The sequence below is a fragment of the Cuculus canorus genome, chromosome 2 (assembly GCF_017976375.1).
Source record: "Cuculus canorus isolate bCucCan1 chromosome 2, bCucCan1.pri, whole genome shotgun sequence".
NCBI lineage: Eukaryota > Metazoa > Chordata > Aves > Cuculiformes > Cuculidae > Cuculus > Cuculus canorus.
In genome coordinates, this window is record NC_071402.1 from 93,088,927 (window position 1) to 93,115,447 (window position 26,521).

At 45.0% G+C, this 26,521-nt stretch overlaps 1 protein-coding gene across 5 annotated transcripts in view; it reads left to right on the top strand.

Moving 5' to 3' along the window:
* Positions 1–16,141: 16,141 nt before the first annotated feature.
* Positions 16,142–26,521, top strand: part of HIVEP1 (HIVEP zinc finger 1) — a 118,506-nt gene continuing 108,126 nt past the window's right edge. Inside the window, exons 1-2 of one of the 5 annotated variants that reach the window (XM_054058179.1) lie at positions 16,142–16,369; positions 21,220–21,366. In XM_054058179.1, coding sequence (XP_053914154.1) covers positions 21,327–21,366 — 40 coding nt within the window. In that variant the 5' untranslated portion in view covers positions 16,142–16,369; positions 21,220–21,326. Of the gene's footprint in view, positions 16,370–17,825; positions 17,948–19,313; positions 19,454–19,484; positions 21,367–26,521 lie in introns of those variants that run through there. The other 4 variants (XM_054058177.1, XM_054058178.1, XM_054058182.1 and 1 more) reach the window with 4 other exon arrangements.

Sequence of the window (26,521 nt, forward strand, 5' to 3'; positions counted from 1 at the left end):
ATGGAATACATTAATTGCTGCAAGCTGCCACTGTCTCTAGGCCAATGGTTACCAATGCTTTTGGAGCCAGCCTCTTAGCACTTTTCCTCCCAGCACTCGTACCCAATGGATGACTTCCACCTTTGCCCACAGGATGCCATTTCAGCTTTCCCCCAGCCAGAGCCTTTGTTGCTACTTTCTCTCCAGTGTCACAGCTTCCCATGCTCCTCCTGCTTTTTCTTACTGCCATCTCCAAGAACAAGATCACAGATCCCAGCAGAGCTTATTCACTTGGCCCCTGCAGTCTGGTGAGCCTCACCCTCAACTTGGACATTCCTCACCGGGAATGGGAAGGGAAGCTCTAAGTTGCCTAAATTGTTCCCCAAGCTCAACTGCAGTGGTGAAAGGGAAGATTAGTGCAGTGAATCCATGCGGCCCTTTTTTCCATCACAAATTAAACAAGCACGTAGGAGCTCTTTGGTTCAGGTGGGAGCTCATTATTGCATTCTACCAGGTTCTTGGCTTTTGCTCAGGAGGGAATCTCAGGGTATTTTCAGAGCATTGCGATTGACCTTGCAGAGCAAGCTATTAGCATTTAGTGAGTGTGTCCAATAGGAGTAACTTACACTAAGGCAATAGCACTTCCATTTGTGTTTGGGGTTTTAGGGGGTTGGTATGCTGGGGTTTTCTTTGGTCTAATTAGACTGTACATCCTTTGAAGCAGATTCTTCTGTGTCTAATATAAGTACAGACAGATAACTGACACTCAATACAGGTTTTATCGTACTGTATTAGAAGGATAAAGATAGTCCTGGCTATTTTTATAGTGGTGTAAGTGCCATGTCTCTGACTCCAAGGTCTGGCCTGCCATTCCCTGAGGACCAGAACTCAAACTCTGTATCTCAAAGTTGTAAGCAAGCAAGGGAATTTTATTTGTGCAGCTGACATGCTATGGTACTTAAGGTATCGGAGATCTGTTTAAGGTGTCTGTATAGACAGAGGCAGCAACAGCTCCCACTCAGGCCTGGGGTGACAAAACCAGACTGCTTCTGTAGTTCCTGCTGCAGGCTTTTTCAAAAATAGCTAATTACCGTAATCTTCAGAGCTCCCTTCTTTCCATCGCTGGTAATCCATCCACATGCTGGCATCCAAGCAGTTTGGAGAGAGGAGAATTTGTGGAAGGGGAGACGGTGAGCCAGGTTTGAGGGCTATCTGAGACATATGAAGCTAAGAGGAAAATGACAAGCTTGATGAGGAGATGGAGCCTCGTGGAAATGGAATACATGAATGGGAACTGGGAGAAGGGAGCCAGAACTGGTTCACCAGCATGAGACTGATTGGAAAATCAGTCTGGCAGTGGGACAGCGGTCAGGAGTTAGGATGAGACAAGGCAGAAGACTGGAGCTTGATGAAGGGTTTACAGAGAGACTCTGATGGGCTGAAAGACTTTTAAAGAGGAGAGCTCTGAGACAGAGCTGGGACTATATGGGCAAAAAAAAGGAGAATGTAGAGAATTCATCTAGGGCAAGGAGATTGTACAGTAAGAGGACGCTGGTGAAGAAGAAGGACTGAGGGAAGGAAAACTCAGCAAGGGAAAAGTGTAGTTGGGCAAGGAACCTGGGATGGGGACTCACAGGCCAGAGGAGGGAGGAAGGAAAGGATTCAACTAGCAAGGAGAAACAAGGAGTGCACAGACAGAGAAGGATCGAGACAGGAATATTGTAGTGGCGTGGGACAGAATCAATCAAACTTGGAAAGGAAAAGCAGAAGAGCACATGCCTCCTGTAGCACATATTTCTTTGGTTAATCCTTTCCAGCGTCACAAACACACACACACACACACAAACATGAACACAAAGAGAAATCCTGACAGATATATAGGGTAATGGTCAAACACTGGTGGCAGTTGTCCTTTAGTTCATGTGGCATATGTCTTCAACAACATCATGAAGGTTCCTGCGTGCTGGGGTACTGAGAGGCAACAGAAGCACATTTCTCGGCTTTCAATTGGCTTTTATAAACATAGGAAATAACAGTCATGTGATTTTATTTTTTTCCTTTATGAATGTTTAAAACAATCGAGTCCTTAGTCATATGCCATGCTAGAATTGAGGTTGCAAAATCCTTTCAGCCATGAGACATACCTTTAAATGCATTATTGCACATATTTTTTCCCTCAGGACTCTGCTGAAGGTGTAGGATGGATCCCGTCTGGGATAGATCCAGGGTTTACAGGGTCCCCTGCTTTGTTTGATATGGAAACTGTATTGCCTGAGAAAAAAGGGCTGAGGAAGGAGACTAGAGATTGTCAGAGCTGTATCTTGCTCTGAAAAATAAAAATCTGCTCTAATTCCTATATTATGTTAATCAAGTTTTGACAGCTTATTTAACAAAGTGTGCTTCTTATGCTCTGTATTCTAATTTCAGGTGCTTACGTTTGTAACAAATTCAACGTAAGTTGTTCCCCAAACCAAGTAAAGTGCTGTATAATGCTAACACTTGTGGAAAAAAATCAAACTGCGCATTTCAAATCAATGAACAAACGGGTATTTGTGATGCTTCAATGGTGAGTGTTACAGATATTAGTAATTCTGCTCCAACACAAGGTTTGAATGGCACCGTTACTAAGATTTTGGTACTATGCCTTGAGCAATATGGTGAAAGAGAAATATTGGACAGGAGATCATTAATGGTGCAATCAGACACAGTGTTCTGGCTGCAGCAGATCCTGTCTTATGGGCTACTGACCCTCCAGATCTGTCAGCAGCATAGCATATCTCACTGTTCCTCAGTTTTGCAAAAAGGATCTGGCTTAGCGGGGGCACTGTTTTACCTGCTCTTTCAAAGCATATACATGCACACCCCTCCCTCCTCCAACAACAGATCATTTGACAGAATTTGAGCTTGGAAATGACTACAGATGGAGTTGCGCTGGCACATCAGAAAGTGTGATTATATCCCTCGCAGCGAAGGGGTGATGAGTAGCTGGTCATAGGGACAGGGCAGTAGATTCTTACTTGGGATGAGCTGTGATACACAGCTGACCCTGTTCCACTGGAGGTCCCACCCTCAGAAACAGGCAATGGGGTGGCCTTCACCCACAGCAAAGGATCATGACGTTGGTCTCCAATATTCAGTATACAGGGCTATTGCAGCATGGGTAACCTTTCTTGTGGTGTTTCCTGACTACTGAGCGGTGAACTTTACAGACTGAATAGTGTTTTCTGATCAAATTTTTGTGTATAAGCGCACTCAGAAATACACATTATATAAAATATGTGTATCATGCATATGTATGGCTTTACAGCAAACTATATTTTTGCAACCTTTTCTTTGCTGTGCACTAGGAAATACTCAAGGAGCAGATGAATCAGTCCTATGGCACAGCCAAAATCACTATGAGTCTATCAACTGGACCTCACAGGGAACATTTGAATCTCATAGGTATTTTAGAGACACTTAGTAACTTCTGGTGCTCCTTAAATATTAACAGCTGCTCCGGACTGTTGGATGAATTATAGTTTGGAAAGCTTTCTGAGCAGATCCATGACATAACTCTTTCTCAGTAGAAGAGGAATGCTTCCTTTAATCAAATCATTGTGTAATATGTTTGATTTACCGTGGAGTTGCTAAGTAGTGTGTCCCAAGTCTCTCCAGCAGATACAAGGCATAATTTGGGGGTGGAAGTGGAAAAGCCAAATGTGTTTTTTGAAGCCATGCTCACACACTGAATTTTAGGTCAGCGCTGGACAAAACCTAAGTTTCCTAACTCAAACTAGAGCCTTGAAGCTTCTTTGATTTGTCCAAACTGCTGGTAGCCCCAAGAACAATTTGAACGGACAAGCAAACAAAACAGGCTTGGTGAAGCAACCAAGCGTTGACTGGCAGCGGGAATGTCCTAGTCTTAATCCTCATGGCATCATCAGAGAGGATATAAGGGTATCCAAGATGCGCCGCTAACTGCGTGATAACGAGTTAGGCAAATCCCCCAGAGTGAAGCCGGATGGCTTTCAGGACATTTTGGGTTGTGTCTGTTATTCCAAAAGGCTGCAGTGCAGATATGTGGGCTGAGCTGTGAAATGGGCCCCTCTGCTGTGGTGTTCTTTGAGTAATGTTCATGTGAAAAATGCTAAGTGTAAGAAAGCTTTACCAATGGAAAGGAGGTTCACCATTGGCAGAACTATCATTTCCACCAACTAGTATGTCTTTTCTGCACTGGAAGAAGGATTGAAAGGTAGTTACAGTTCAACATCCCTTTTGCGGATATTTAAAAGACAACAAGAGGTGCAACACTACGGTAGGACATGTATTGTGTACAGGTTTTGAGATGGCTTACAAGACTAAGAGGACCTGGGACATATTATGAGCACATAAACCTTCCCTGAGGAAACTGATTTTGCCTGTTGAGAGAAAAATAATCTATTCACCCTTGAAAAAAAAAAAAAAAAGCCTGAGTTTAAAAATAGAAATGCTCTCCTGATAAACAGTACCATAAAGCTGGAGAAAAGCTTCCCGTGGCATGCTGGATGTGATAACCTGGAATAAATGTCAGTTGGTTGAAAGGGCTATCCACATGGTAGCCATTCATGCTATGTGCAAGTGGTGCGATTGATTTTTGTAATCCCAGACAAAAGTAGACTCTTCTGAAGCATTGTCAGTCTGTGAAAAGCTTCCAAAGACCAAAGCTGCTGCTGAAAAGCCAACGGGGTGGCCAGCTTCCAGCTTGGCATCCACTGCTAATGTTCCATCTACCTAAAATTGCCATTATAACCTAGTTAGAAAAGGCGTTTTTCATTTCCTGTTCTGCACTGATGTGTAGAGTTACTGTGTGCTGTTAGCAACTAAGCACCGTTTTCACTTCAGAAACAGATGCCTTTCATTGAAGGCTGGATCCTGGCAGCCCCTCTATAACTATGGAGATGGAAAAGGGTGCAAGAAGCTGCCTGGATACAAATGTGCACATACAGTGCTATTTCCATCAGGCTTGGTTTTCTCTTTCCACTGTCCTCAGCTCAGATTTCTCAGATGTGAGGTCTCTGGCCTGATATGACCACACTCATGCAGTGTGAAGTGCTTCTGGATGTGCCTAACTGCTGTCCCTGCCCAGACCTTCTTCCTACATGAAATTATTGGTGTAAAAGCCATGGGCTGCTCTGTAGTTTCTAAAATATTTCAGATTTCCTCCATAGAGACATGCTATGCAGCCGCCACTCTCTGTGGCTCAGAGCATGACGGCCACTCACAGTGGCCAGAGTTTAGTCTCATTTTTCCTGAAGTTGTTTCAGAAAATGAAGCTGCCCTTGTTCTGTCCCTGAATAATCCCCTCCTGCTAGTGGTCATGAACCACCCTTGAATAACTCATCTGTATAGATGGTTTTGAAGTTCTTTTGAGTCCTTTATGTGATCTGGGAGGGTTTGCTCTATGCTGGCTCCACACCTGCATTTTCCAGAACAACCCAGAGGGAATTGCCTTGTGTGATTGCTCGTTGTATCCCACAGTGCTCACATGCAGTACCTTGCACCATTCTTCTTCGCCACCCATCTCTCCTTTCAAAGCTTAGGGCAGATTTTGCAGCATTCTTGCTTCCCAGGTTTCCGTTGAGTTAGGTCATAAGCAAGTGTTTACTTTGCTGGTTGAAGCCCCAAAGTACTGGTTATCACTCCTATGCCAGAGGTCACCATTGCCACCGATCTGCCAGCAGGTGGAAATATGTTTACATACACCATTTTCTTCTTTACAGAATTAACTCAGTTAACTTAAGCCATCCAAGACAACAGTCTGAACTAGCCTACACGCAGTGGAGCAGCTTAGGGAGGGTCCACACGACCCCTTCAGCTGGCAGAGCAGGAGCCGTAAACTCCTCAATCACTGCCGAAAAAGTAGAGCTAGTAGAAGATATTTTTCCACAGCCTTGAAATCCAGCTGACTTCAACCTGGACTGTTGGTGGAGTGATGGTATTTTTTTTTTATTGGCATGTGGGATTGTAAATAATAAAAAATTCCAATGTAAACTAAATTAAAATTGAATTACACAGATTTGCAATGAAAAAGAAAGAATAAATGTAGTATCTGAACTTTATTAAAGAAAGTTTGTATGGGAGCATTTGCAAAATTAAGTGTTTTAAAAACTGTTTCAGATTATTTGACCAGGAATAATTGTGGCATAAATAAAGACTATAAACACAGGGAAAAACATATTAAGATGGGACATAAGGTAAAGAAAGTTACTCGTAAAAGCAATTGTTTTATATTTAATAAACATTTTCAGCAGCCCTGAAATTCCTTGCTGTGCGATAATTAGAATATAATCTCGTCCCAGGAAACCCAACAGTTGCAAGCCTGATCCTGTACGTGTACGTGTGCATGTACTTGCACCTGTACACTGCTTGTATCCGGCCAATGACAAGGGCAAGTCCTGGGAACAGAAATTCTGGACTCTGTGTGGAATCCAACATGGTGTTCGGTACTAGTGAGAGAAGATATAAGAAAAATAGCACATGAATTAATTTTTCAGTTGATCTTTAACTTGAGAAGGACTACGAGTGCTGCTGACGACCACAAATAATAGAGAGTAGCTTGGAAAGCTTACCTTTGTGGAACTGAAAGGTCAAAAGGAGAATCAGTTTTGGGAATACAGTCAAAAAAGTGAACATAACAGGTAGTAGTGGGAGTAGAAAGCAGTAATCAAATAAAAAGAAAGGATGTAGGAAGGATGTAGGAAGTGTAGAAGAATTCTTTCCAGATTTATAATTATTTCTGTCCAGGCAAACTAAGAAGTCCTTTAGGAGATTTTAATGCAGCCTCAATACAAATTGAATGTAGGCCATATTATTTGCAGCTTGGAGTTTTGTTTAAAAGTACTTGCAGTCCCTTTATTGCAGCTGTTGCTTTCTTTACCTTCTTAATCTTTTGTTTGTTGTGTGGCATCAGATATGTGTTTAGGCTTAAGTCTTTTCCAAGCCTTAGAGGCTCTAAAACTGTAAGCCAGATGCTTGGAAATGAAGGAAAAGGACTTAAGAAACAGAATGCTAACATGGTGATGTATACATATATATATGCTATACATACAGACACATACATGTATCTCTTACATATACACAAATAACATTTTGCAATTTCTTTTGCTCATTTTCTTGCACAGGTTCCTGAGAGCACTAACAGTCCTTAATGGTCCCGACTATCCTCACCTGGGACCTCCATTCATCCACCTTACAAGGACCCAGAAACCCTTTTAAGCTCACCTGGAGCTTATCAGCCCCTACTTGAGCTGTTTAGAGAAATGTTGGTTGTTGGTAGCTCTTTTCTCTGGAGCTTAACGCATGGATGGGTTTCCCAGCCTAAACCTGGCTCTGTCTTGTCACCGTGGCCCTACTTGGACCTCACCGAACCTACCTTGTAAACTGGCTTCTCGGCTTGATGTTGGAGCTGCCCTATCACCACGCTTTTGCCTTATGGTCTGAACTCTGGGGTGGACCTGGGCACCGTCTCTGGGTCTGTCTTGCTTGGCTTAGTCCTGGCTATGGGATCACCTCAGACTTCAGTTCCCGGCTTTCTATCTGTTAAAGAACAGGCCTGCTCTCTGACATACTCTTCAAGTATGTATGTGAGCATGTAGGGGTGAGCTAGTGTGGCCACGGCTGCCAAAATGACAGAAGATGGTGACTGTTGTCCACTCTGCACAAGTGCTGTAACCAAAGTTATCTCTTTTGTCCAATGAAGGAGTTGCATCTCACTGTCTCCCCTTCCCCCGAAGGCAGGAAAGTGGCAAAAAAAGGCAGAGGTAAGGAACAGAAATCTCTGGCATCATTGTTACAACAACTGCAACACAGTAGAAAATCTAGATAATGCTTTTATTTTCAGATGTGAAGATCTGTGGTTCAGATTTGGCTAGAGGACTTTGCCCACAAATAGTAATAATCTTGTACCCAATGTTTCACCTCACTGGCTTGAGCCTGCAAAGCATTGCTTGTGTATGTAAGGAACATGCGCAGATGTGTTTCATGTGAATGTTTCCTGAGCTAGGTGTTTAGGTCACACTTGCTGTTTCTTACTAGTTAGACCAACATACTTATGTTTTATAGGTCAAAAGAACTGGGACTCTGCAGTTGATGGTATTTCTGCTGTAGATTTCCAGAATCAGCTTTTGATTACTTTTTGTCCCAAATTTTAAAGCAAAGAGCAGTTGCTTACACCTTCATTTCATCCCTCTCTGTTCCTGTTGGCAGCTGCTTAGGAAGTGTACTCCAAATGGTCACCCAAGGGGTAGTATGATAGAGAAGTGAGTGAACAAAGATTTAGTCCTTCCTCTTCTAACCTGCAGCTTCTCAAAAGTTTCGTCCAGATTGGGGAATGTAAGGCAGAACACATAATTTCTCCTCATGTAACCCCAGTAAGGAAAATGTGCTTTGAAGTTGGCAGAGAAGTAGTGTGGGGAAGAACCAGATAAAGAGACAAAACACACACCGGCAAGATGGGCCCTGGGAACAGGAGTAAGGAATGAAAACGTAATTAAAATGTGTATGTGTATATGGAAAGGGTAATAAAAAAAAAAGAGAGCTTGTAGGAAAAAGGAGACATGCAAAGGTGGGTACCATGAGTCTAGCTTCCATAAACAAGACTGAAATTATCATACATCGTTCACTCTACAGTTCATAGCAGTGGAGTGAAGTGTTTCTGCATCTCTTGGTTTGTGTGATTAAAATGTTCTTGGCATCAGCTTTGGTTTGAATGTGATTGGTTTTTAAACATAATTAGAAGGATTTTTACAGCTTTGTGTATTTCTGTTTAAGAGACAACAAAAGTAATGCACAGTTGTGTTTTTCGGCAGAGACTAAAGCATTACACCAGAACGACACTACAGTCTTGATAATAGGATCATGCATGGAGGAACACTGCAGAACTGGCTCTGAATATTTGCAGACAATGCCCCTGACTCAACAAAAAGCACAACCTGTGGTTTGTTAGCCCCATTGATCTTGATGCCTCATTGCGTTAGCTGTTCACAGGATCAGATACGTAAAACGGATCCTTAGGTGGGGGAGGAGGGATTCAGTTATGTTTCAGTTCTCTGTGAACTTTTTTTATTTGGTAACGTTTACTTTCTTTTTCTCTTTGAAATTTACTGCTGAGGCTAGAGTAAGATGACCATGGTCTCTCAGCATGAGCGGTCCCACTAAGCCCAGAAGGATAACTCACGTGTTTATATGATGCCTGTGAAACTTGATACAAGAACCCCTTGAGCGTATGCTCTGGCTTTCTAGAGAGTGCTCACTGGCATTATTGGGACTTAGCAGACATGCAAATTCTTTCCTGAAGATAGGCACAGGCAAAATTACTCCACAAGGGAAATACCTCTCTAGAGAGGGATTCACAGCTGTGTTACATACTCTGCACAGTGGTGCCTGAAGCCTTTAGGGAGGTGAGCTGCAAACTCCTTTCCTATCTGTGCCCAGCATCTGCCTCACATAGCTGGGTCTTTATCTCAACAGGCCTGGCCCCTGTGCTGGGTTTCTTCCGGTCAAGTATTGACTTGGGTTTTTGTCACCCCTGTCAAACTCAGTATTTTTAAGAGGTGAGTGCATGCTGTGTTTTGTCTTGTATAGGCTGCCAAGAAACTATGCCAATTTAAACCAGAGGAGGATCTGTTGTCTTAATTTTTGCTTTTCCCTCTGTTGCCACGAGATTATCTGCAAGCTTAATCGTGCATCAGTGTCAGATTCCCCACTCCACAAATGTAGGCAAATTTAAATCGTCAGTATGGCTGTTCCACAGTTTGATGAAAATAAGATATATGTCATATTTCTGTGATGTAGAAGAGACCTCAATGCTTGTTGTAAAGTCAAGGCTGGGGAATTATTCACCTCTGAAGGAAACAAAGTGTGCTTTTTCTGTTGTACCACTTTTCAAGCCAACAGAAAACAGCTTTGAGGTCAGCTTTTACAGTCTAGACCGTGCCTTTGAAGATGTTACAGTGTTTAAATAGGAGATATAGTCAGTTGTGAAATGCCTTATCTTGGTGAAAAAGGGGCTTCATCTGGGATGTGATGAGCCCATGGCACACCTTTCTGGAAGGGGTGTAACGTGCAGTTGGACTTGACAAAGCCTGAGCAGAGGCTAGCAAGGCAGCCTGGAACAACAGCCTGGCCAGGTGGGAAACAGGGGCTGGATGTCAGCTTTTCAGGATGCTGAGCAGGCTTTGGCAGATCTCTGAAAGACTAAACACAAAATATTTCTCTCTTTACTGCAATGAGAAGCGAACCTTGAACCAGGTCTCCTATGCCTCATTTTCCTCTGTCTTGTACGCTATGCAGGTAATTGTTTATTGATGTGTGAAAATGGCTATGGGACGCAGTCATGCTGCTGTGATAGAACTTTGGAAAATGAGACACGTGGGTTTTACGGTGTTGGCTTTGTGAAATTTTGGGACAGCTGCAAGACTGAAACTGCTGTGTTTTTAACTTGCATTTGTTTGCTAAAGTGTGTTCGGGAAACTTTCTATGCTCCTTAGCATTGGAGCCTGACACTTGTTAGTCTTAGTTTATAAAGATATAATTTAACAAAATTATTGGCCATAGCTGGAGGAAATGATTTTTCAGGAGACCCTAGAAGCAGGAAAATTACACAGCAGGTTTATTAACAGAAAGGCACCAAGACGGATTCAAAGTAAACCTGTACATTTTGTTATTGCTGTAGGATTTAAGGAGGGCTGAACATCTTTTCATGCTAGAAATAGTACAGCTTACTATATGTCTGGCTTGTGACGCACCACTGCAAGTATTGCATATATTATTTGAATGCCACTTCATCATCAGGGGAGCAAGGCTAATGGCACTTGAAGTTTTGTTGTTGATCTGTACCTAATGATCTGCAGTATGGCTGGCAAAGTAAACATGCGAGCAAACAAAGAAATCTTAACCTGTTCGAGATTTTTTCAGTAGAATGGAGATTTTTTTTTTACCCCCCCTTCTTTGTGGACTTCTTGCATTTGCATCTGTACTGGGAAGCAGGCAAGGGAAGACATTTCCAGAGAAAATAAAAGGAAATAAGCAAAACATCATTAACCCTGCAACCTTTGAGCTGCTAAGCTAACTTAATGTGCTCAGAATGTGATATTTAAAAGACCTCTCCCACACGTGTCTGTGGCAAACATAATACTAGAGTGCCATTGAATGGCAAATATAATTGGGGAAGAAGGAACAGGATGAAGTGCTTTCTAAACGTTCAGATATGTTAAAGTGTTTATGGTCGAATATAAAGAAAAAGCATACCACTGAAAGCATCTTGGCAAGGTGAACTTGTGTTAAGTGCCTGCGTCTCCTGTTTCTTCAACAGATAAAATAAAAGGCTTAGCAAAAAATGCTGGCAAACCACGCTGTATTTAAATTATCAGAGTGAACTGGTAAACTGAGGTGAAGAGAAGATGCAGTGGAATATATGAGCAACCTAATGAAAAAAGTTCAAAGATGGCAAGAAACCTGTCTAGCTCAGTTCGGAGTGAAAATACATGGATGTAAGGTAGTAAAAGGGCTTGCAAAAGTACAGGGCCTGCTTACCTACAGAGAAACAGTTCTTCCTGAGGAGACAGAAGTGATTTTCAGTGGAAAGCCAAAGGCTCTGGGACTTGCTTTTCATGGCTGCATCTACACTAACTTCAGAGCACCGGCCCAAGCTCAAACTTGCCTTGTGTTTGGACAGAAGACTGTGCTTACGGCCTTGGGTGAGCTCCATCTCTGGGAGGAGGAAGAGAATCTGCGCTGGCTCAGCCCTTTAATATAACCCCAATGGTATCACATCCTGCACTGCAGATGAGCTTTTGCCTTCTCCCAAATCCTCCATTCCAGATCTCATAATTCTGCATTGCAATTTTCTCCCTCCCAAACGGGCTTAATGTCACATCCCACAAAGCCGTAGCTAGATGTGTGGTGTGCTGAGTCCAAGGCATTTATCACGTGGCAGTGCTCCAGCCTCCTCCTCCTCAGTGCAGGTCAGCAGCAGCATGGGCACGACATATGCCAGCCACTGGGGCTGCCTTTTGGAGAAAAAGGCAGCACTGGTTTAACCAGTCTGGCTTTAATTTCTTTCTCTTTTTCTCCTTAGATTTTTGGCATGCCACCATGGTTTGGCCAGGCAGGGATTGCAGCTAGCCTGCAAAGTGCTGAGGATGAGCCTCTTGCTCTTGGCCTTGTCTCTGCAGGGAGGATGCTGCACGAGGTATGGGCACAGCACTAGTCTCGCCAAAGCTTGCAGTACCAAAGGGGACCTCAAAGAGACTCTGCTAGAGAGCAACCTCCTCTGTGTGTGCTTCACTCTGTGCCTGATCTCTTGTCCTGTGACTAAATACGTGAGGCCTCATGTGCTGCAAGGAAAGAAGTCTGATGTCAGTCTGTGGTGGTGGTTTTGGTAGGGTGAGGATTGCTTCCCTTGCCTGGAGGAGCTGTTGCTGGAAAAGCTTTGTGAATTAACCCTGAGGGAGCACCACAGCCATTGAGGCTTTTACGAGAATGTGGAAGGACAAACAGTCACCAAAACAATTTTTAGCATAGCATTTTATACAGAGGCATTTTTGTCTGAGACAATCTGATATCTTTTAAGATGAATGTGGTGTAAATAACTAGATATGGCATCAGTGAATGTGAAGTGCATTGAAACATATGGTTAATAAAACCTGGAGAAAAGGTGAAGATCTATCAGTAAATTGTTCCCCATAATACTTGATTAATCTGAAGATGGTCAGATTTGCACCTTTCCTTGGTGCCAGGTCCACACCACTGACCACCACATAGAGCTGCTATGTATATACATAAAGTAAAAAGTCAGATTGGGTCAAAATTCTTCAACAGAACACTTCCCCCCCCCCATTATATAATGCCAATTTGTCCAACTCTGAAGCAATCAATTCAACTTATGGGGAAAGACAAAAGCAACACCCCCTTTAAGACATCCTGCAAGAGGAGGAGATACAAGACATTGCCATGCAAAATGTCCCAAACTGGGCCAGCTCCTTGCTTGGAGTCTACAGGGAGCAGTACACAGCTAAGTCCCTGCCGTTGTTTTCATCTGTCTCCAGGAAAGCGTCTGGCCGTTGCTGACAAGGGAGAGTTGCAAGTATCTGGGCTGACAGTTACTGCTGGAGAAAAGGGGAAAAATTACTTCCCCTCGCAGCAGCAGATGCTGCCCTATCTCCCTGGCCCTGCTGCAGGAGGGGCAAGCTCAGGAACCGCTCTGAGCCCTGGCTTTTACCAGGTAAACCAAGATCCTCTGACTTTCATCCGAATGTGCTGAAGAAGAGCCTTGGAATGCAAGCTAACAGACAGCAGTTATTTTGTCAAAATTTTCATGTGATTTCAACACAGACTACTTACAGAATTTCCCTTCTCTGAGAAAATCTCAACTTCTATAGAGAAATAGCTCTCGGTCTTGGTTCTGGTTTTTTGTTTGGTTTTTTTTTTCTTTTCAGAACTTCAGAAGTTCCCTCAAAAATTCCCTGAAGCCTTAATAATAAAGCTTCTCGGTCAGGATATCCTGCATGTCAGGATATAACGTACTGTACGAAATTGTCACATTTGATGTTCAGCATAGTTGAATTTACCATAGTGTTTTACATTCAATATATACCAATAATTCTAGCAAAATCACATACTGTTCAACTACAGATTTATCATGGGGTGCTTAACAATGCATTATTTATAAGCACCTCATGTAACATGTTTTTTTGAGAGCCTAAAGCATGTATGTGTATATATTTATACGTAAAATACCTGTGAACAATCACAAAACGTCACTTTCCGAGTGTAGGATTTTCAAGTGTAAATCTAGTGTATGTTTAGAAATAGGTGTTTTCCCGAAAATGCAGTGGAGTTCAAGAGAGAAAAGAGCTTTAATAATCTTCCCTGTTTGGATATACACGCAGTCATTTAAAGGGCATCTTGTATACTGTAGGGCTCCTTTCAGGAGAAATTTTAGAGATATCTATGTTCTGCCACAAAGCACTTCTTTTAGTGTGCATACTGATGTGGTATTTTAGATCTCACTGAAAACTTTTAAAGAATTTCCCTCATTTGCAGGTTTGAGAAGATTACTATGTGCCTCCTACTAGCAATCATCCACAGCACTTTTCCTAAAGTACTTTACTGAGTGGGCATGTACTTCCTTTTTGCTGATGGAAAAACAGACAGAAAAAGATGAAGTGCTCTGCCCGGGATAAACAGCCTAGTATTACTGTCTTTTCCAGGTTTCTTAAGGCTGCCCTCAGGACCATACTTTCTACTTGCTGGAGCAAGAAGGGGAGCCTGCTGGAAGAACACTGAACGGGGCTAGCTCTTCGGACCCTACCTCTGCCTAGTAGAGGTGAGCAGGCTGAGGAGTGTCACCAGCTCACAGATGCCTCTTTGGTCATTTTCCTGACCGATTTTTTCCGGCCATGGGAATAACCTCATGAGGCCAGACTTTCAGTTCTGTGTTTTGTCCTTTGAACCAAACTGGGTCGGGGTGGATCAGCTGCCACCATCTAATGTGCCCCATACCTCCCTTGGGACCTGTCTTCTTTGACATCTCATTGCATCATTCTTGTAAAGACACTTGTGCTTGTTTGCAGAGGAAGGGTACCTATTATACTTCCATGCATATGCATGCAGCGAGAGGGCTGGATTTTCAGCTGCTAGGTGGGATGCAGTTTGACATCTTTTAGTGGAAGAACAGTTTCCTGCTGGCTCTAGGGGGTTCACTGTTGTCTTTCATTCCAACTTGTACATCGGAGCATCTATCCCAAACTTACTTGGGTCCTTACAGAGAGATGGGTGACCCAGGACTTTCTTCAGCAGCAGCTGTGCTGGATCCTTTTCTCTGAGATATCTTGTGAGGAAGGGCCAGCATCTGATGCTTCCTTCCTGATGACTCGGGCAACAACAACCTGAACTTTTCCAACAACGAGTAGCAGAAGAAACCAGAGGCTGTGCATTGCAAAGGCCAGTGAGATGGACCGTCAGCGAGGCAGCTGAACAAAACAAGTAGAGGTCCAGACATAGTTTCAGAGGTCACTTGATCTCAGGTTTCTGACTGGTCAAACTTGATACACTAAGCTTATGGCACCTGTAGGTTCACATTCATATTGGTGCGTTCAGGCTAATGGTAATTCTACTATTTAGCAAGTGAGATCCCTAAGTCTAAAACTCAGAGGGAGAAGACAAACGCAGCCTCTAACAAAATCAAATCATTACTTGTGTAACTAGGGAAGCAGTAGAATACAACGTTTCTCCCTGAAGATGATCTTTGAGCATCTGATTTTTCCATAAATCTCTGTCATGAATAAGTCTCCCACCCAAACTGCCAAGTTACAGAAAAGCCATGCAAAGGCAGGTTGTCCACTTACTTTTGCTCTCTGTGTAGTGAATACTTCTATTGCTTCCAGACATGAAGGAGGACAGCTTACTCACAGCAGAGAATCCACCACCGTTGTAAGTCAAACATTTTTAAGATGTAATTTAAGTGAACTCAAGAGGAAAAATAACCCAAAAATGGTGCCTGTGGCTAAAAGCTCAGGCAGAAGAGGCCTCAGGTCTGTAAACAGCTTTGCAAAGAGCTACTCTGCACCTTCCTGTCTTGCTTTGTCCCCTGTGAAATGGTGATGAAAGTACTCATCTGTCCTATGAAAATCCTGCATAATTAATCACAGTTGGAAAGCAGGCCCTATGAAAAACTGGAAGAGTCTGGAAACGGTGGTTATGTTCTCTTAAGGCAGGCCCTGCTCTTACACAAGAGGGACGTAGAGCAGCCAAAGCGCTCGCAGCTGAGCGCAAGGGGTGCCAGGGGAGCGCAGGCACAGGAGGAGGGCGCGCGGTGAGGTGATGCAAGAAATATTTAATGGGCTTTATTTGCTAAAGACATCACGTGTTGGCTCCAAACCCTGACGGAAAACCCGAGCTGTGATGAAAAGTTGCTCTTTTTCCTTTTGTTAGGCAGCCCGGATAAAACCGAACTATTAAAATGACCCTCTCCTCGCATCTCGCTCTTTTTGGGGGGAGACACGGTGGGACGGGGACACACAGATGGGACACGCAGCCCTTGGCGGGGACGCACAAACAGACAGGACAGACAGCCCCGGGGCGGGCAGGGTGACCCCGCCTGGAGCGGACACGCCCGCCCAAGCGGAGAAGGCTGCACACGCACAGCTGATGCGGGAACCCCGCGGCCGGCGAGGCACAAACCCGCAGCCCAGTGCCAAAAAAGGGGCGCCGAGAGCGAGCGTCGACGCGCCTCCTCGCTCGTATTTCCTCCCCCGCCCACTGGCAGCGGCGGAGGGGCTCCCCGCGCCGCCCGGCGTGCAAAGTTAGCGGCGGGATGCGAGTAGCGCCGGGGAGGAACCTCCGGGATCTCCGCGTCAGCCCCGGCTCTGTGAGTGCGCGTGTGTGTGTGTGAGTGTGTCCGGCCGTGCCGGTGCCCCGGGGGCCGGGCCGTGGCAGGGGGGAGCGCGACGAGCGGGCGGCGGCGGGGACGGAGGTGACTCCTGCCTGGACACGGACACGCGCGCGCAGGGGCACACGCGGACACGCACAGAGATAGACACGCACACATGGACACATGCACATAGATGGACGCGCACAGGGACACGGACACATGGATACACGCACACGTGGACATGCACATAGATAAACATGCACACAGACAGACATGCACACATGCACGCACAGGGACACGGATACATGGATACACGCACATGTGGACACAAATATGCACACACGCATGGACACATGCACGGACACGCACAGGGGCACAGACACGGACATGCACAGAGACACATGCACACACACATAGGCACACTCAGACACGCATACATGGAAATAGAGGGACACACAGACACAGACACGTGCACAGAGACATGCAGATGGACATATGCACACATGGACACATGCACACATGGACACGCACACAGACACAAACACATGGACACACGGACATGCACACAGACATGCAGATGCACACATGGGCACGCACACAGATAGACACGCAGATGGATACATGCACACACAGGGACGCACACAGATAGGCACATGGACACAGGCACTGCACGCATGGACACGCACATAGATAGGCACATGGACACACGCACTGCACGCATGGACACGCACATAGATAGACACACAGGCACATGCACACGCACATAGACACACACAGAGACATCCTCGCACACGTGGACACACGCGGGGCCGGGGGGCGGCCGGGGACTCCCGGCGGGGCGGTGGCGGGGAAGCCGCCCCTCCCCCCCCCCCGGGGACGCGAGGAAACCCCCTCGGTGACCCCTCCCCCCTGCCCCCCCCGCCCCGGGGCCGGGGAAAGGGGGCGGGGCCGGGAGACCCGGTGACGTCACTGCTCCGGCCCCGCTTCCTGCAATAGAAAGTGAGAGAAGGTAAAACACCCCCCCGCCCCTCCTCCTCCTCCCCCCGCCCCTCCCCCCGCCAGTGACCGGGGCGCCGGGGGAAGAAGGGGGGGTGATGGGGGGAGGGGGGGGCCCGGCGGATGCGCTGAGCCCACCCCTCTCGCCTGTTAGGGGATGCTCCCTCCCCATGTATTGTGTGTGCTTCCCCCCCCCATGGATCGAATGGGGGGGTGGTGTTGGATTGGGGTCGTTCTGCTCCAGCGTGGGACATGGAGGGGAGGAGCTGGGGGGGCTGCGGAGCGAAGGGGGGCGGCGCCTTGGCCGGCCCCGGGGGGACGGTGCATGGAGGAGGAGGAGGAGGAGGAGGGGGTGGGTGCCGGGCTCTGTGTGTGTGTGTGCGCGGCGGCAGCGCTGGGTCATGTTTGTGTTTGAGGTTGTCAAGTGAAGGAGGCTGCCGGCTTCCCCCCACCCCCTCCCCCCCCCGCGCCTTCCTCCTCCTCCTCCTCCTCCCTCTCCTCCCGCCGCCGCCGCCGCCGCGCAGGGGTCGCCGCGCTCCCCGCCGCCGCCATCAGCCGCCGCGCCGGCCCCTCCGCCAGGTTTGCAGCCGGGGACGGGGAGAGCTCGGGAGGCGCCGCGGGGAAGCGGGGTGCGGGGCGGGACGGGCGCTCCCCGCCGCCCCCCTCGGCGCGGAGCTGCGGCAGCCACAACACAATGTGTGTCCCCCGCCGGCGGGGGGGCGGGCACGGGCAGCACCGCGGGCCCCGGGCCCCCCTTACACCCCTTCCTAGCGTACCCTCCTTCCACCCCCTATGCCCTGCATCCTCCTTTCCGTCCCCCTGTCGTGTACCCATCCTCCCTTCCACCCCCTATACACCCCCATCCTCCTATCGTCCCCCCCATCCTCCCTTCCACCCCCCTATGCTCCCTCCATCCTCCTATCCGTCCCCCTATGCTCCCCCAACCTCTTTTACACCCCCTATCGTCCCCCCATCCTTCCTTCCACTCCCTGTCGTCCCCCCATCCTCCCTTCCACCCCTATCGTCCCTCCATCCTCCCTTCCACCGCCCTGTTTCCCCCATTCTCCCTTCCATTCCTCTTATGCTCCCCCATCCTCCTTTCCTTCCCCTATGCTCCCTCATCCTCCCTTCTTCCCCCCGTCGTCCCTCCTGCCTCCCCCTCCTTTTCCCCCCTGCCTCCCCTTTTCCCCCGCCTCCCCCCCTCTTCTCCCTCCTCTGTCCCTTTGCACCCTACCTTCCCTTTTCCATCTCCCATCCACCCCTTCTATCCGTCCTATACATCCACCCTATTCTCCCCTCCTTCCACCCCTCTATCCCTCCTTTTCCACCCCCTTCCATCCGTCCTATGCTGCCACCCTGTTCTCCCCCCTTCCACCCCCCCATCCTTTCCCCCCTTCCACCCCCCCGTCTCTTCCATCCCCCGTCCTCCCTCTCCCTCCCCCCCGTCCTCCCTCTCCGGGACTCCTCTCCCACGGGGGTACCGGCTGCCCCCCCAGCCCCGGGTTCGTGCCCCACACTTCGCAGCCAGGGTTTCGGGGGGAGGAGGGGGTGCTGCCACCCAGCCCCGGCTCCCCCCGTCCAGGCAGGGTGCGGGGCTGCGGCCGCCCCCCTTCCCCCCGGCATGTGTGCAGCGCTTTGTTCGGTGCGGCGTTGCAGAGGGGTTTTCCCAGGCTCCTCCCTCTTTATTCATTCATGGTTTTTTTTTCTCTCTCTCTCTCCCTCTCTCTCTCTCTTCCCCTTGCCTTTGCAACCCTGCTCGCACATACCGACGGGGCCCCGAGGCTGGATGCCTTCCCTCTCCTCTCCCTAATGTGCATTTTTTTGGGGGGGGGAAGGGGAATGTGACCGCTGCGTTTGTAAAGGCCCGTTTCTCCTTCTCCCCCCCCCCCCCCCCCTTTTTTTTTCCTTTTTTTTTTTGTTCAAATTAAGTAGGGAATGACTCTTCGGTGAGTCCTGCATGGTGTGGCTTTCGCACGGCCATCTCTTCCCCCGAAAGCATGAGTCCTGCTGGCTGGCGAGCTGGTGAAATTGGTGGCTTTAAAGCGTAAATAAGATGTCATTTGTGCCGCAGGGGCACATCAGGAGGTGCTTACGATTTATTGGGGGGGGGGGGATTTCAAACTCCTGCTCCAAATAACTTGAGTAAAGAAGTGACGGCGTTTATGATAATCTTTTAAAATCCTCAGCCCAGCGGCACCCACAGTAAAGAGGGTTTAGGGGGGGTGCTTGTTGCTTCAAGATATCCATTCATTTCGCTGCGTTTCCATTCACTTCTCTGCATTTCTACTTAGTGTCCAAGACAAGAAGAATGGGTCTGTTAGCATAAGGTTTTATTTCATTCCTAAATCTTTTCTGTTATCTTTGCAGATAAAGTGGTTTGAGCGAACAACTTGACAGGCTGCTTGCTCTGTTTTGGACTCTTCCTTTAATATGCAGTAGTGCCATAGGGAAGAACCATTAGCCAGGATGAAATTTGCCAGCCTTCCTTTGTGGCAGTTGCAAGTCAGTTTCTTCTCCTGTTTAGGTCCTTTTATGCAGCAACAGACAAAAGAAACATTAAAAATTAATGACTGTATTCCTCAACAGCCTGTAGACTGAAGGGGTGGTTGCAAGTAGTCTGTTTTAAGTGGGTTTGAATTCCATTTTTACAAAAACATGCTTGTCTTAAATGAAAAAAAAAAAAACCAAAAAACTCAACAACCTTCCCCAAAACTAATACTTGTAGCAAATTCTAAAAATTTTTCATACTTCCTCCTTTGAGTAGCTATCCTTAATCAGCTTGTCCATATTGGGAGCAATATGGACATATTGGGAGTTTTATATACATTCTTACAATTTCTTCCTAGTGTTAACTAAAAAAAAAAAAATCTTAACATGAGCTGGTATTACTATTGAAAAAAATTAGTTAATGTTTTATTTTGTTTAGCTAGAAGAACGAATTACACTGGTCATTTTCTTTATCTAAGTTCTTTTGCATAAGTAGTTTGCTATAGTTCTGTGGAAGATTTCTCATCCTATAGGGTTTCACAGATAAAGCAAAACGCTTCTTGAACTGGAAGTAAATTGTAAGAATATTTGAAAAGTAAGAAAATTGTGTTAGTCTTGAAAAAGATGTAGGTTTAGGGTTGCAAATGTAGTTTTGTGCCATTTCAGCAGCAAATTTGTGCATTAGGCTGTTAAAAGGATTCCCTGATCTATGGGACTTGTTGGTACTGGGGCTTTGCTGGCTGCAGCCTCCCTGAAAATGTAGGGGCTGCTGCACCCATCCAGGACTACTCCAGGAAAGAAACTTGCAGTGCGACAGCTTGCAGATGGCCTGAGAGCTGGTGTGATTCTCATACGCTGATATTTCAGCAGAAATCCTGTGGGGAGTTCTTCTGGACTTGCACGCTCCATGTATGGAAATTGGAGGTGGCTGATGCTACAAACAGGGTGGATTATTACTGATACAGTATGTGTTCTCCCTCAACTCTACACACCCCCCAAGATGAAGATCTGTATCTTAAAGCCTGATGTCAAATTTTTGGTAGCTTTCTGGATTTATTTGTGTGGGACACGAGTTGTTGGAAGATGTTTTCTGGCTAGAAAACAGCTGACAAATGTGGAAAAGTGTCTCATTTTTCTGAAGCTTCCTGAGTAATCCCGAAAGGAGTTTCTCCATCATGTAGTTTTCTTAACATACTGGATCATTTCACTCCATAAAAGGATAGGTACAGAAGTATTTCTTGCTCACTGCTAATTTCCATAGCTGTTTGAGGGTGAAAGGGAGCAGATAGGTATTTTTGTTTTCCTTATTAGTGCATACATCTTGTAACTTCTCTTTCTCTTTTTTGTTTTTCTTTTGGTTTTAGCATACGGATTAACTGACCCCTTTGACAAGTTTATGGAGCTGCCATCTCTCTGCTTGCTGTACTTACCATTTCTGAGAGGAGAAAGTGGCGTATGAGACTAGAGGAAAATGCCTCGGACAAAGCAGATACATCCCAGAAATCTGAGAGGTAGGTAGCTCTCAGCTGAGAAAGAAAAGCTCTTGGGAAACTCGATTGCAGTTTCAATTATGAGGTTAAAGGGGTATGTATTTAAGAAGTCTGTTTTGATCCAAAAATAGTTTGCAGGCAAGTTTTAGGAGTCATCCACAAGCGAGCTCTGATTTTGAGAGAAATAAGTGGAATCTGTTCTTATTCCTGCAGTTTGTGTGCTTACTGCGGTCTTGATATCCTCCAGCTTACAGCAATAGCTGGCATGAACTTGGAAAACGCAAAGGAAGACATAGTTTCCTTACCAGAGAATTTACGGTTGAAATATAAGGGAGGTGGGAAATGACATGTGTAACACAGAAGTAGCATAAGATATGACAACTGGTAGTTGTCATATCTTAATAATAATCAGTCTGTCTGACTTTTGAGGGGGATCACACTCTCTTCCTATGCATGCCGAGCTTCTCACTATTTATCGTTTGTTACCCATGCTGCCTTGGGCGTTGCTAGGTTTGACCTTGGTCTCCTTGCCATCCAGCCTTCACACAGCCAAAGGGTAGCTCATTGGCTATGGAAAGAGCAAGCAGGTTAGTGACTTGCTCCACAGACTGGCAAGCTTACATGTCCAGGCATTTCCTTGAACAGAATCCCAGTGCACTTAACCGAGCCCAGGACTGGCAGGTGAATGTGAAGAATCTGATCCAATGTTTATTTGTTACTGTCGTGGTAGAAGTGGCCTTAGAGGAATTAAATGGGGGGGGAAAATACAGGTCAGTTGATAGGCAGGTGTATACGTCGAGGGAGAACATGCTTCTATCCCCACCTTTGTGTGTGGCTTTGGGAGAACATGCTTACATGCTTCCACCTGCACCCTCACATGTAGCTGTCATCAGCTTTTTTAATGTGAATTTTAAAGTTGCAGTATGGAAGCATCCCTTCAGAGAATAAAAGCGATTACAAAACCACAAACATCAACATGAAGTTTTAGGGACAGGAACAACATTTGATTCCAGTTTTAACTTTTTATGCCAAAACCCAACAAACATCCGCATGTGTTTCAGTTAGTTTACAGTTGAGAGGTTCCTAAGTGCTAGTGTATACGGCTGTATCCAAGCCCTCGTGTTTGCAGACTGCATCACTGCTACCACTAACTGTCACTTCTGGAGAAGACATTTTTGCAGTGTTTTTATGCGGGAAGTGATGATCAGCATTGTTCAGTGCAATGGATAAACCTCACAGATCAGGAATTTCACATGTAGGTGATGAGGTTTCCCTTTCTCACTGAATGTGAAGCAATAAATTAGAGCCCAATTTTTAATCTGCTGCTTACCAAGTTGCTGACATAACTGAGCTTATGTTTACTGATCAAATACGAGAGTGATCTAATTTTAGTAGTCTGTCTGATATCTGCTCTTTTATTGTTTGAAACTTAAGAGGAGTTAAGTCTATTGTAAAGTCTATTGTATTCACTTAAGTAAATGCATTTAAAATAAATAATCTAATTAAACTCTTAATTGTGTAAGAAATTAATTGCTGCTGGTTTTTTTTTGCCTTGCATAATTTCCCCAGTCATTTAGCTTTTAACGCCCTCTGTAATAGCAGTTTTCATCAGTTACTATTTTTCCACAACTAATAGAGTTCTTGAATGAATTAAGATGGGTTAAATATGGAGAAGGGAAATAGAGGTATACAGTGAGCCTGTAATTTGAAATGATGTTGGAACGGTTAAATGATTGTTAGAGCCACACAGGTGCTGCAAACTTCAACATGTAGTGAGCATATATTGCTGCTATCATGGGTTATTAGAGGTGAAGCGGTTTGAAAAATCAGTTTACTTCTCATTAGTTATGCCCTATTTCCATTTTTAGTCTAGATATTGAGGAAAACTAGATTTCTGTTTCTTTCACCAGTCTCTGAGAATATTACAGAATATATTTGCTTAAATCCTCATATTTTGCTGGAACTCGAGGAACCTGAAAGATTTCACAGGTCTGTTTTCCGAACACTTATTTTTATGTGCGCAAAGTTAGACTGGTCTTAAGATGACGGTCTTAACCATTAAAACTTAAAAATGTGTTGCACCTGTGGTTTAATCTGTAGTAGTTAGGACCAATGATAACTAAATCTGCAAAAGAAGTAAATGTCTGTGGTCAAAGATGAAACTTGTTCAACTCTTTATGTTGTATAGTTTTTGGAAGACAAAGATGTAAGATTAAGTAATGTGTATTTTTAAGTTAAAGGTTATTTTTAAGTTGTTTAGTCCTGGTTGTCACCTTTTGAACTATGTACAAAGAACGCTCCATGGCCTTACCTGGCTTTTACCTCCCTTGTCCCAGTTCCTCTCATTGCCCCATAGCAATCAAATGGCCAAAAGCTTTAACTGGACTTGTCCAGGGCCCATCAATGTTTAACTTTTTTGAGAGATCACTGTTGAATAACCCTTGACACTTTATCCTGTTTTGCATCAGGTAAGTTATTTGAGTTGCACTTGCAGTCCAAGTCAGCCTTGAGAATAAACAACCAAGTCCAAGAACCTAAAGTATTTTCCCCTAAAAAAAAAATCCAACACATTCCCCCTGTCCTTACTTCCCCAAAAAACCACACAGGAAAAAAAAACCCACCATAAACACCACCCCCACATTCCCATTAGTTAATTTGAGGTTTTCTGGAGCATAGGAATAAGTTTTGAAGGTTTTAATATTGCCTCTGTTTACCGTAAGCAACCTTATTGTCTGGGGAAAATTAAGTAGTAGTGTTTAATACAGAGAGCCAAATTTAAGATTCTGGCAGGAAACCTTAAGGCTCTTCTTTCTGTGACATGGCTTTATTTTACTCATTTTGCATACTTCTGAGAAAGTGGACAGCCTTTGGTACATTAGCAGTGGCCCTGAAGTATCGGGATCAGTGAAGATAAAATTTGGTTTTTGTGTGCTGAGATTCTCTCTCCTCTTTCTTGGCTTTCACTGTCTGCCAATATAGTGCTGTACTAACCTGATTTTTATGGCAGGAAAAGTTAACTGTATTGAGAGGACAGTATATGGGAGGCATTATTTTCCAAATTATAAAAAACCCCATTAAATTAGTTGGCCATTTGTTTTTGTGACTGTGTGTTAGCAACATGATTTTAATGTCCAACTCCTGCTGAACAAGTGTGTTGTATTTGAAGGGTACCAATAAGGCATCTGCTGTGCTGCACTCCTTTATGTTGTTTTGTCACATCAGCCTTCCCTGCTTCTCACTGCTAATACACCCTTATGTGAAAAATGTTACCATCCCCAGTGGATGACTGTGGTAAGAGGAGTTGTATACAGTGTCAGACTTAGCCTTCTGACTAACTTAATGGTCACAGTCATCCATGACCATCCTCTTTCACAGATGTTCCTGATGTTGTCTTAGTCTCTTAATTATTAAAGCTGTGGATTGCTAATCAAAAGGATCATTGCTTTTCCTCCAGAAAATAAGTGTGCTGAGAAAGAGGAACATATTGTCTCGTTCAGACACACAGGTCGTCTTTTCTTAATTTACTCTATTTGTCGTGTGAAGTTTTAGCTCACTAAAACAAGTGAAAAGACTACTTCGTATGTGATTACACCCTATATTTACGTGGCCCCTTGGTACACAGGTGTAACAAAACATTTCACAGAAGCTGTAATGTATTCCCAGAAGTACAGTTACGTTAGAGAATCATGCTTTTAGCAGGGCCGAGTGGGCCTGGTTTGTTGTCAGATGGTTGTGAGGATATAGAAGGAAAAACAACTCATGTTTTTGTTTTGCTTAGAAGTACTCAGTTGCAGAGTTTAAAAATGAAAACTCATTTATTATGTGTACAGTGTTTAGCACAGTGCTATGATTCACCAGTACAAAACTGTAACAAATATTTTGAACTTCGTCTCTTTCTAGATAAGCTTTCTGTTATTTTTAAGAATGCAAGTTATTGCTGTTTCTGTTTTTCCTTCTCAATCAAATACTTCTGTTTTAAACAAATGGTAGATGTGCCCTGAAGTTCAACAGCTGTCTCCAAATCTTCTAGCACTTCACGTTTGGTAAGAAAATGCAAGTATAATATGAATAGTCTTGCTCAATAGCTTGATAGCTTTGTAGTAGTCTGAAGAGCGTGTGTAAGTTTGCTGGGAATCTCAATGCATTTTAGGTCTTACAATGTCCAGAAGAGCTAGACATCTACTGTGTCTTCAGTGTGATTTAGTAAAGGCTCTTCAAGTTGGTTTAAAGTAGTAATGTACTTCAGTATGGAAATGGGCCAGTCTACACTGAAAGCTAACAGGTTGATATTTCTTATTAGTGTTTGGTTGTGTAGTCTATAAAACTTGAGAATCGATTGGTGTGCTGTGCTTTAGTTCATGATTTGCATCAAATGAGTTACAAAAAGCCCACTGAGATTTCTCAAGGTTCACTTCTGTAACTTGTACTTGTTTGATTCAAAAGAAATGTGTGAGCATATTTGACTTTTGCATCTTGGTATTGTTTCTGACACAAAAATGATGCTCTGCTTTAGAGTTCTTCTGAGGGACTGTTGATGCAATGTTGGTACATCAGAAGTCATAGTGGTCTGTGCTCTGTAGTGTATCAGTGGACATGCGTAAAGGTGTTGCATATGTATCTTGTTCAGATTTGTGGAGCATGTGTGAAACAGGTGAAACAAATGTCAGAACTTTGGGTGGCTTTGAAACATAAATACCCTTTGATTTTGCAGTTGTTCTTGTTTCTGTATATTAGATTGTTTCATAAATATTCTTGTGCAAACTATATTTGAAACCAAAACCTCCCTCATATTTGTTGAGAGATGCGTGGCTCTTGGTGTATCATAGAATTGTAGAATGGTTTAGGTTGGTAGGGACCTTAAAGATCATCCAGTTCCAGCCCCCCTGCCATGGACAGGGACACCTTCCCCTAGACCAGGGTGCTTCAAGCCTAATGTAGCCTGGCCTTGAACACCTCCAGGGATGGGGCACCGACAGCTTCTCTGGACAACCTGTTCCAGTGCCTCACCACCCTCACAGTTTCTCCCTAATATCTAATCTAAATTTCCCTCTTTCAGCTTTAAACCATTACTCATCATCCTGTCACTACATTCCCTGATAAAGAGCCCCTCCCCATCTTTCCTGTAAGCCTGGACATCTGCTATAAGGTCTCTGCACTGCCTTCTCTTAAGGCTGGA